Source organism: Pongo pygmaeus, chromosome 11 (genome assembly GCF_028885625.2).
Source record: "Pongo pygmaeus isolate AG05252 chromosome 11, NHGRI_mPonPyg2-v2.0_pri, whole genome shotgun sequence".
NCBI lineage: Eukaryota > Metazoa > Chordata > Mammalia > Primates > Hominidae > Pongo > Pongo pygmaeus.
This window is the reverse complement of record NC_072384.2, coordinates 114,869,483-114,882,174: the sequence shown is the minus strand read 5'-3', so window position 1 is coordinate 114,882,174 and position 12,692 is coordinate 114,869,483. Positions and strand designations below refer to the sequence as shown.

The 12,692-nt window shown below is 34.2% G+C and overlaps 1 protein-coding gene across 1 annotated transcript in view; it reads right to left on the bottom strand.

Annotated features, from left to right (window-relative positions):
- Nucleotides 1-12,692, bottom strand: part of VWC2L (von Willebrand factor C domain containing 2 like) — a 168,439-nt gene that overhangs the window by 136,018 nt on the left and 19,729 nt on the right. Inside the window, exon 3 of the mRNA XM_054478495.2 lies at nt 7,274-7,403. Within this exon, the coding sequence (XP_054334470.1) occupies nt 7,274-7,403 (130 nt within the window). The remainder of the gene's footprint in view (nt 1-7,273; nt 7,404-12,692) is intronic.

Here is a 12,692-nt window from a genome sequence, read left to right as displayed (position 1 = left end):
ATATATGTGTTATTTTATATATGTGTATGTGTATATATAAATGTTTTGACATCTGCACGTTCATTTTGTACTGTTATCTTACTAAATTCTCTGTTTATAGTAGTTTTTGTCAATTTTCTTGGGGCTTTCAAGAATGCAATTACGTATCATCTGCAAATAGTGACATTTTTGCCTCCTTCTTTCCAATTTTCCTCCCTTGAATTCTCTTTTCTAATTACATTAGCTAGTATGTATGTGTTCATCTATTTATCTATCTGAAATGTAAGATGACAGTAGACATCCTTGTCTATACCTGACTTTATTGGGAATTTCTTTAATGTTTACCTACTAAACATAACTCCGGCCTTTTAGGCTGAGGTAGATATATTTTTACCATGTAAAAATTGTCCACTTCAGTCTCGTTTTATCAAGAATATTTGTCATTACTTTTTGCTTTTTCATGTACAATGTCATTTTATAGAAATAACATGCTCTTTCTCCTCAATTGACTAACAAGGCAAATTATACTAATGGGGTTCCTAATATTGAACTATCTTTGCAGACCCCTACTAAATCCCATTTGGTTAGGTTGCATAATTATTTTGATCTGCTGCTAGCTTCTGTTTGCTAACAAAATATACAATGCCTTTCTGACAATCTCTGAAAATCCAGGTTTTTTTTTTTTTTTTTAGATGGAGTCTTGCTCTGTCACTCAGGCTGGAGTGCAAGGGCGTGATCTCAGCTCACTGCAACTTCTGCCTCCCCAAGTTGAAGCAATTCTTCTGCCTCAGCCTCCTGAGTAGCTGGGATTACAGGCACGCACCACAGACAGCTTTTTTTGTTGTTGTTGTAGATACAGGGTTTCACCATGCTGGCCAGGCTGAATTCCTGACCTTGTGATCTGCCCGCTACAGCTTTCCAATGTGCTGGGATTATAGGTGAGAGCCACCACACCCGGCCTTTTCATGACTTTGATACAAAAACTCAGGTGAGATTAAACCCTGACCTGAGATGATATTAGACTCTTCATTATATTTATTCAATCTCTTTAGTATCATTATTACATATTTTGTTGCAGAAATGTTCATGTAATTGATTGAAGAATGCTTTCCTAGACCGCTAGTAATATATTATACAACATATGAACTGCATTTCCTCTGTAAAATCTAGAATTCAGGGATTTAGATTGAGGATTTTGTAATGGTATTTTATTTAAGATTTCCCCATTAATAATCATAACAAGATAGCTTTTTAGCATCATTTTTTTAGTTTGCAATCTTTGGTTCGTATCAATATTATATACCATTTAAAAAAAGAAAGCTTTTTTCTTGCCTTTTCTCTAGAAAAATTTCAATAAAATTAGGATTATTTTTTCTTCAAATGTTTGATAAAATATTTTAAATTATAAATATAGATTTGTAAAAATTATTTAATAAAGAGGGCTGTGAAATAAAATGTCAAAGTTCCCTGTTTCTAGATTCTTACTTCCACTTCTTACTTCCTCTTCTGATCACTGGGTTACTGTTAAAAATTTGGTGTGTATTCTTTCAGAACTTTATCAATGCAACATGCAAACATAAAAAGGGGTTTAAAAATAATCTAATTTGATTTTTTAGTGAGATAATAATTTTTGTATTTTGTGAAACTTTGTATTTTGTATGTGAACTACCTGTTCACGTCTATTGTTTTTGTTAATTTGTAAATATTTAATGTTTTAGACTTTAGCTCTTTTCTCTACCTTCTCACTTCTGCCTAAAAGAATCATTGTTAACATTCTATTATGTAGCCACTTAACTTCTTTCGTATACACATACAAATTCAATATCTATTTAAAATGGTATCTTATTGGCCGGGCACAGTGGCTCACGCCTGTAATCCCAGCACTTTTGGAGGCCGAGGCAGGCGGATCACAATGTCAGGAGTTCGAGACCAGCCTGGCCAACACAGTGAAACCCCATCTCTACTAAAAATACAAAAATTAGCCGGGCATGGGGGCGGGCACCTGTAATCCTAGCTACTTCGGAGGCTGAGGCAGGACAATCACTTGAACCCAGGAGGCAGAGTTTGCAGTGAGCTGAGATTGTGCCACTGCACTCCAGCCTGGGTGACAGAACTAGACTCCATCTCAAAATAAAAAGAAGTATCTTATTTAAAATAAAAATCTTATTTTATATAAGATACATATTTTATTTTAAATTATATAACATAAAATGTACACATTAGATAGATAGTATACATTATATTACATACAAAATGATATGTATTCTTCTATACAGTTTTTGCTTTATTTTACATGGCAGTAAAAAATATCAGTAGTCTTTTAAAAGGCTGTTATATCTTTAATTACCCCAGTGAAGAATTATTAGGTTTTCTCCCAACTTTTCACTCTCAAAATGGGGTGAAAATTTTGTACGTGAATGTGGGACAAAGTACAAAAGGTGAAACTGCTGACTTTCAGGGATACAAACATTTTGAAAGAAAGTGTCTTTTAAAAAGTTTATAACATTTTCTCCACTCTTTCTTAACTCCTCTCAATACTTGTGCTGATATGAGGCACCATGAATCCCACATTATCATCAGTAAAAAATTGACATCCCATTGTTTTAATTTCTATCTCCTTATCCTTTTGGTGATTAAGTATTATACATTTTTATATGTTTATTAGACAATTCATTTTCTTACATAAATTTCCTTTATTTGCTCTTTGCCCATTTCATTCCCTGTAGAATCATTTTCCTTTCTCATTTATTTTAAGGAGCTCTTTGTGTGTTAGAGATATTAACAATTTTATTTGGCAAATATGTTCTCCCAAGGACCTTTAGAAGGTATTGGATGCCTGTGAAGTCCCTTCTCTTTCTTATTGTGCATGGCTCATCTCCTTTGTTGTCCTCTTTTCTATTAATATTTGCCCTTTGCCTAGTTTATTTTCTGCCTATTTGCATCACTACTAAACTAGAAGAGAGTGAGGTACATAGAGTTAAATATTTGAACAGGGCTTGTGACAACTTTAATTTAGTTGAAAGGAACTGAAAACTTAATGTGTGTACAGGATTTTGTGGGAGCATTCTGTCTTTTCAAATTTTTCATGGGGTAACATTTCCTTCTGAGCCTTGAATAATAACTGACTGTGTATTCCAGTGAAAACACAGAACTCACTGACAAACCAGCTAATGAAATGTAAAAAATGCAGTCTGTCATTTGGATGCTCCAATGATCAAATATTTTGATAACTGACTACACATTTTATTTTTTAATGCAGATGTTCAGCATTCTATAAATATGGATTCTTAATGACTTGGGACAAAAATATTAGAATGTATGAACAACTGAAGAATGGAATGAGTGGCTGCAGAGCAAGAGTTTGAAATTAATATTAATTCACATATAAAAATAAATGATAGGTATTCTTAGCTATATATATAATATATACATATAGCCACATTACTAGTCAAATTTATGGTCAGTTTCCAAATGTTTGAAATATTTCTGTGACATTCCAAACCATAATGTTTTCTTTAAACAGATGCTGTGCTAAATTATTTTTTCATACCATAAAAACAAAAATCCATAAAGAGTGCTCATTAATTCACATGGAAAGGCCTGGGGCTGAAAGATAGGTCAAAGTAACACAATCTCAGGGAAAGAAAAACAGTCTGAAAATGTCATATTTTTCAGGAAGGCATTTGTATTGCTAGTTCTTGGAGCTGTGTAAAGGAAAGAGAAACAAATGCTTAATAATATTTTTGGAAACAATAAATTCCTATGTCAATCCCCCCAATTCTCACCAAATAAAAAATTACTCTCCTCTTTTTCCTCCTATTATGTGTCTTATATAGACTCTGTCCAGTCATTCATATCTTTCCTTAGTGTTTTTATTTTATTCAGGCTAAATTGATAGACTATTCTTGGTACTGAACTAATTTTAATGTGAATAGATTACTGTTGGGTATAGTCATTGATAACCATTGAAAATCTTGTTTATGGTAATCACTGAGACCAGAAAATTTAAAACTCTCTTCTTTACACAATTAGAGAAAATTCCTGGAAATATATGCTCTTAAATTTATTCTTAAAATTATATTATCGAGAATAAAGACATGGTACCATTGTTTAGGGAGTAGAATATCCTGCACTTTATAATATTAAAATATTTATTTCTAAAGATAATTGTTTATTTTCATTGGTAAACAGTTTTACGGAAAAACTATGTACATATTGTTATGCTTCTTTGTTTTGTTTGCTCTTAAATAATATCAAAACAAATATCTCTATATTAGCTGAATGTTGAGTTATAAGGTTAGGTATGATGGATTCTATCACATTCAAAAGTTTATATCTTTAATATAAAGTTTAAATCATATTTTAAAAGTTTTATAACTTTAATGCCTCGTGCTTTTGGCAAGTTGTAATTCAGGCAGGCAGAAAAATCAATTTTAATCTGAAAAACCAAAGTATTTGACAGCCAGGATAATAAGCATTTATGCAAACTGAAAATTACTTGCCCTCCAAAATAACCATTTTGAAGATTTAAGAAAATGTAGAAAATGTTATGACTGTTTATAAGTTAAAATTCATTGCATCTACCTTGAATCCATAGGATGTATTTTTAGCTTGTTGTTGCTTTTTAAAAATCTATGACATAGCAACTATATTAAAATAGTTTACAATATAATGGGCATATTTATTATGGTTATAGTTAATAACCGTATATAGTGAGATAGACTTAAATCATGTGTTGGAAACTTAAGTTATTCCAGTTATATTGTCATAATAAACATTTATTTTTCCTCCGTGTCTTCTATATATCATTCACCTGTTTCTGTTTCTGGGCTAGGCTTAGAATGAGAGCCAACAAAACCTGGGACTCAGTCTGTCTTCTCAATAAAATTATTGGTACCACTGGTGGTCATAGGTGTCTTCATTGGTTCTTGATATACTCTTCTTTGGCAATGATTATACTTTAGTTTTGGGACATATGTGACTAACTAGCGGCATTTAATAACAAAAAGATAACATCTCATAATGTTATATTACAATCAGTCCTTCTACTAATTTAAATTCAGATTCATTTCCCTTATTTAAGAAAAGAAAATTTGTTTGGAAGTACCAAGAGGGAACAGAAGTGGCCATTTCATAGTGCTTCATGATTTAAAAAATATCAGAAAACTTAACATACCTTGTGTACTTAGCAACTGTTTATCAGAAATACTAGTGGTTACTAATTAATTAACTGATTGAACAAGTAAAGTCTATTCATTATACACTTTTGTACAAAGAGGATATCATTTGGAGAAAAATTTCTACTCTGACATGATTGAGAGAAATAGGATAATCTTGGGTGACATCAAATTAAATGTAACTAGTTTGTAGTGGCTGATTTAACATATGACATAGACATTAACTCTGGGTATACTATGGGCTTTAGTGTAGGGTCGCTAGAAGGATGTGATAGATGCATGTGTAAAAACTATGTTTTAAACGTATGCTTTACATGTTCTGATTCTATGAGTATGCTGGATGTGTCTAGACAAGAAATTTTAACTATAACCATAATTGTGAGACAAAGCTAAAAGTGAGACAAAGCTAACCAGAGCCACGTGGGGAAGGCAAGAGCCTCAAGGCCTTGTTTAGACAGTTGCTTCCAGGGGAAAAAAAGAAAAAAAAAACTGCAGTCTTCAGTCCAAGACCTGTCAATCCAATTTTTAAAGATTGATTAGGTAGTTGAGTTTTTCTTCCTTTTATCCTTGGAGAAAATGAAAAATAACACTTTCTCTTCTACTTTAGACTCACCATTCATATACTTTATGACAGTTCGGTCTCACCTGAGCCTTTCTTCTCTAGGACAAATTATGCTAACTCTTTCTGTCTGTCCTCATAGGTCCTATTTTTCAACCACTAAATTGTCTTATTGTTCTTTCCTGTATCTTTTCCAGTTTCTTCAGTCCCTTTAAAATTTTAAAGTCTTAAATTTAATATCTTTGCATATATTGATTTTCGATGAGTTAGAACTTTAGGAGCGTTATTTCTTTCTGCTAAGTGAGAGAGTGGTCACTATAACAGGTAGATTGGAGAAAGGAGATAAGAAGAAAAAGAGGAGCCAGATGAGCAACTTAATATTCAAGTTAATGGATTTATATGATCAGAAATAGCAAAACCTGTATCTGGAAAATGTCATAAAGGTTTTTAAAAAGTCCTTTGGAAAATACCAAAACACAAAAAATTATTATCAGAAGTAACCATAGCTACTTAAAAAATCTTTAAAAAATATTTTTATCTTTTATAAAAGGTAAAAGTTATCTTTATGCTTATTTTTACTAATTACCCTTCTGTAAAGGAAAAGATTAGTAGGTGAGCTCCAAATTCAGAGCAAAAAATAATAGAGAAAGATGGCCATTGCCGACTCAAAGCATAGGAATTCAGCATAAGAGTGAGTGAGCTTATCTTAATTAGGGGCTAAAACCACTTTTTCAAGCAGATATTAATGACAGAACATTTGTGGAATGTGGCCTAGTAAAGAATTATTTTTTCCTTTTTGGTAGTACATGGTCACAAGGCAAAGTGCGCTATTGGCTCTGTTGATGCGCTGTCTTGGGTTTATAGCATTGCATTGTCTTCTCTGCAGCATCATATTGATTTTGGGTGATTAGGATATTATAGTTGGTTCAACCTCTCCATTCCATGAGGGACAAAAAGGAACCTATAATGTTGTAAATAAAACAAGTTGCCCTCTATAGCAGTTACTGTGAGAGCACAGTTCCACTGTAATAAAAACCTACAATAAAAGCCCTAAACTTTTTAATCTTTATTACTTCAATTTAAGTGCAATGCTAATTTTATTTAATATTTCTTGAATTTTATATTTAACTTTAAACCTAAGGTCTTATCTACGTTCAAAACAAAATACCTGGCATTTACCCTACCCTATATCCTGGATCATGCACCACAAAATGGGGTGAACTGCCTCATTGGCTCTACAAAAGAGAGGAATGCAGTCACTACAAAAGGATGGTACTGTGTTCTTTCCAATACACTCCTTTTAAATCAACACGAAATAATAGGGATCACAACGAAGTCAGCTTACAACAGCTTTAATTCCCCAGATGGAAAGCTGCACAATAAACCCACTGCAGGTTTATTTTCACCTTAAGATGGGATAAAAATATACATCCGCCATGCCCATATTGAAAAGCCACAGGCAGATCTTAGAGGGCTCTTGCATTGAATGGTGTGCAGTAGTGAAATATTTGTATTTTGTGCTAACCCCTCTTCAAAAGCTAATGCAGTGTGGTCTTACCATTTTTGCAGACAGGACAACATTGTTCTGGTTCATAGACTGGGTTGACACACTCAGGAACTGCGCAGTCTGCTACAACACAGTGAACTTCATTGCTGGGCTCACAGCGACACCATTCACATGGAGAGGGCTAGGAACAAATCTAAAATTAGCCCCTTTTCTCCTATAACTTAATGCTTGCACATTCATATGCTGTCAGAAGACAAAACATCAGTGCTTATTATATTGGCTTTACTGTATTAATTCCATTTACCATGTTTGTGATCATTCTCCCCTGGTGGAAGGCAACTTAGACACCCAAGCCACAGTGGATTACAACCTGCACTCAGGTTGCTGTGAACAAGAAAAGCACCCGTGTATGACTTTTCCTATATCTTACATTCCTACTTTCCAGAGAAATATTTGCATAACTAATATGTCATCTCCTGGTTTGTTTTCCAGATGTACTGATTGCTCTGACCTCCTCTGGTAAACAGGCATTCTACTGGAACGTGTAAGATAATTTTTGCCATCTGTCATTTTCTTCTTCTTGAGAAAGGAGAATTACTGAGAAACAAGAAAATGGTAAGTGGACATCTGTACCCTTTGTATGAACTCTTTTTCAAGCTAACTTAGACTCTAAATGGCATTTTTCAATGTGAATATTAGAGAAGGTTGCATTTGGGAACCAAACATCCAGGTACTGCCTCCTGAAAGATGTAGTGAATACCTTTCATCTTGCCTGCTTGCTTTTATGAATGGACAAATCGACTGGCCTAAAAAAGCCACTATTTAAGAGTCAAAGACTCTAAAAATGGAACTAAAAATGATAATTAAGAGAAAAAACTAAACATCAGAAAAGAACATTTGTCTTTGCAGTACTTACCGGCCGAGAGTGTTTAGAATTTTCTATTTCCTTTCTAGAAACTGCCTATGGCACAAATAATCTAAAGCAGGGGCCACCCTCTGACTTTCTCATCCTTTGTAAGTTCTAGCTCTACTGTTCTCATGGAACAGCAGTTTAAAATTCTGGAATGAAAACTTGGTGGTGTCAGAAGTCATACAATGTCCACATTTCTCAAATTGAGCCGTTTGTTCTTAGAAAGTTCTGCCTCCAATCTGAAGCCACAGATCTTTACCTGCAAACTGTGCTAATTAAAGCCCTCTTCCCTTGTTTCAGTGACTACTGTCCAAAACCCTTGTCAGCTCTTATTTCTTCCCTGGATCTGACAATCTGTGTAATACCAGTGCTTCTCAACTCAAGACAGTCCGTAGTGGAAACCCTTCAACTAATTATTTTAAAAATTCATTTTGTCTTTGCTTTTTGCTTGGAAAATGACAGCCTAACTTTAAATTACTTTGCTTTCAAATTTAGCATGAACAAAACAATTAGCCATGGGATCTGTGGTAAAGTATTGCTATTCGTTAACATGATCAATGGCATTTTTGAAGGGTACAGTTAAACTCTTTACCATGTGGTGAGTTGTGTTTAAAAATTTCAGAGAAATCTATTGCATTCTCAAGGGTTGAGATTTTTCTGATGCTTTTCTGCTAAATAATCTCAGCAAATTCAGAAAAAGATTAGAACCTACAGTACGTTATTTAATGGAGACAATTAGCAAATAAGAGATGGAAACTCTTGTTGCTCTTTTGCTCCTTATTTTGCAAACCTCATTGTGATATCTAAAATTCTCAGGCAAACTTGTCAAACTTTCTCCTTTCCTTGGTTAATTACAAAGAAGTATTTTCACATAGCCTTCTGAAATGCAGCAAAGACTTGGACTGTATTTACTGCCAGTATGGGGGAAAAAGGAAGCCACTAATATAATCCCTTCCCCACAGCTAGCATTGTTTACTCTTTCTGGTTCCCTTCTTGTTGAAAGAAGGGCTGGTTTGTGCAACTCGGGTGGACTGATTCAGGGAATAAAAATTCTTTAGAGAATCCTAAATTTTCAAATGCAAAATGTTTACTTCAAAATAACTATAGTCTTTAAGAAAGATTTGTTGAACTATTAGATTCCCAACACTGATGAGGAAGACCGTTCTAATTTAAACACTGGCATTGTGCTAAGCAATTTTCCTGTATCTACTTACTTATTTTTTGTAATAATTCTATGAAGCAAGACTTGTTTTTATCTTCATCTCACAAATGAGGAAATGGGCTGAGAAAGGTTTAATAACTTTCCCAGGGCCTATGGTAGTAAGAGGCAAAGTCAGGATTTGAATCCAGTAGCCTAACTGCTATAACGGACTGCCACTTGGTAACAAGAATCACCATTCTATGTACTGATGCTCCTGCTAGGAAAGAGAAGTCCATTAACTTGGGTGTTTGAGCTTTTTAACTTTCTACAAATGTGAGTTAGAAAACCATAGTTGCCAAAGTTAGGTTGCCACAAGGGTTGCATTCTTGGAGACCTCGGCATCTTCAAGCTTTGGAACCTGGTAACTAGATGTGCAGGCATCCGGGAGAAGTGTTAACAGATAATAATCCAGTAAAGACCAATAAAGCATTGGAAACCGAGAAATATTCTGAGGAAGAGCTAAGACCACAAGGCTTAGTGATAAGAGTATATCTGATTTTTTGAATAGGGTTTGAATAATGAAAAACATAAATGAGAAAAATAAAAACATCACATTTATCATTGGTGGCTTCTCACCCTGCCCTGAACTTGGCTTTATTTATATACTGTACACCATCCCTTTCTGACTCAGAATCTCTTATCATATGCATGTGATTTCCTCTTCTGTTTTCATTAAATTGTTTTTACAAATGGTCTGTCTCTATTTTAGTGCACTTTTTCTCATGTCAAGCCTCCATGTGCCCCTCTGATCCCACTGTAAACACTCAATCAAATGTAACCCATTGACCTCAAGCTAGAACCCCTTTCCATCCTCTCCAGACTTGCCAAGCCTCTTTCCTTTCATAATCTTACAATTCTGGCACTATTGTTGTCCTCTTGCTCAACTTGACTTTCTCCATTGCCCCTGCTTGCCCCTGCATTTGTAAAAAGATACTGCTTGAACAGCAATAAGTTACTAGGATTGTGCAGCGTGCTACTTTGACATGAAGTTCAAACTTTAAAAATCCTTCCCACTTACAGTGTAAAACTCATGGTACTTTGGATAAATCTTTATATCTTAAGCATTGAGCTGGTTACAGATTTCCTTTTATTGGATTGTTCCATGTGAAAACTATAGATGAAACCTGAAAATGTCCCTGTAAAACCAAAGTTTAAAAAAAAAAGCTATCCTTAGAGAAACAGAATGCTGAAAGAAGTACCTGGAAAAATTATTTCTACTGGCATTTTTTAAAGAAGAACATGTAAAATTATGACTGGTACATGGCTTTTGCCAGCTAGAGATTTGTAAGTATGGTGATTAAATTATACCATCCTAAAATTTTATACAAGAAAACTCCTTTTCTAAGAAACCTCACAGAACACTTTATTTCTATGCACTCTTTAGAAAATAAAGTAACATTCACTCCCTACTTTTTCATAAATTTTAGTTGAAATTAGGATTAGAGGTCAAATGTATTTGTTTATACACATATTTATATATTATATATATATATCAGGTGGCTTGAATGGTTAATATATCTGTTTTAAATCTGTTATTTCTCCAGCTTAGTGTTTTTAAATAACTAATGTAGAACTCCATTTAAGCAATTTCTGCTATCTCTGAATACATACTTTTTTTTTTTTTGCTTGAGATGGAGTCTTACTCTGTTGCCCAGACTGGAGTGCAGTGGCACAATCTTGGCTTACTGCAACCTCTGCCTCCTGGGTTTAAGTGATTCTCCTGCCTCAGCCTCCCAAGTAGCTGGAATTACAGGTGCATGCCACCATGCCTGGGTAATTTTTGTACTTTTAGTAAAGACAGGGTCTCACCATGTTGGCCAGGCTGGTTTCTAACTCCTGACCTCAAATGATCCACCCACCTTGGCCTCCCAAAGTGCTAGGATTATAGGTGTGAGCCACTGTGCCTGGCCCTAAATACATACCTTGTATGGCAATTCCAAATGCTGTCCCAGCTGGCCATAGATTAGAAAGGGGTTTCCTGCTATATACAGTATAGTTAATAGAGCAAAATGAGACTCTTTCATAAATATTGGTTTAGGCAACTAAAATCAAAATTGTCATTGGAAGCCTCAGATAACGAGTAGTTGTGAATGGTGAAACTGGACATTATAAATCACTAAGGAAAAATGAAAGAATGAAAAGCAATGAACCCATTTTCTTTTCCTGAAGTCTCATCATCTAGGTGTCAACTCAAATGCCACCTCTCCAGGGAGGTATTCCCTGATGACTCAGGTCATCCAGCCCCTTCATCTTCTCTGTCCATCATGTCAACCATTCAGAGCTCTCATCAGTCTGTGAAATTATCTTATTGATTTGTTTATATTTTTTTGGTAAATTTGCTCCTGTCCTCATAGATTCTAATCTCCTTATAATATACTGTTCATTGTTGTATTCTCAGCACCTAGAAGACATCTTAGCACATGATAGATACTCAGCAAATATTTGTTAACTAAAATGCATAATCATTTATGTATAATCTATGTTTTCTTATTTGCTAAACCATATCTCTGGGCGGCTTCATCTATGTTCATTATGTGTGAAAATGATTTTGAATCAATGAGATGTTTGTATTTTATTTAAATATTATAATGGTCACTTTGGGGAAAAAGGTTTCCGACTGTGAGTCATGAAATAACTATTTGGGTTCCAACATTATGGCAATGCACATAAACTCACCCTCTAAAGGTAATTTTAAATTCATAATATTCATCATGCATATCACAGGTAAGTCAATCTTCAAGCACTCCATTGACTAGGCTATCTAGCAGTAGATGATTACAGACTTTTATTGCACTAGAAAATACTGTGCTAACTAAATTTGGACAAGAATACATGCAGAGGAATTGCTCAAGGGTCTGAGAAAAAGCTAGTCTCATTTTATAATATGTATCAATTTTAATGGTTGCTTATTAAGCACAACAATTTAGTATATTAGAAAACCTTTTTTCAGAACAAGTCCTGATTTTAAACATGTCCATTTCCCAAAAGGATGGGATAGAGTACAAAGCCCAACAACACACATTTTGAATATTCCGAAAACAACACTTGTTTCTTAGAAAGTTCTCTGTGAATGCTGTTGAAAGCTGAAGGGATGGATACACAAATAGATGGGATATATTCTAAGAGCCAAGTTTATACTTACTAACCCTATAAATGGGTTTCCTTCTGATCAAGTGAGATTAGGCTTCAGAGACCAAGGGGTACTTCATTTCTTTCATAATAAGCAAAAATGATCAAAGAAAATCTTTGTTTACTTTTCAAAAAACTCCCATTAAACAACTATTTAAAATCTAATCTTTTCCACAAACGAAAAAATACAGCTTTTGGAAGCACTCTTCTTTTAGAGATAATTTATGGCA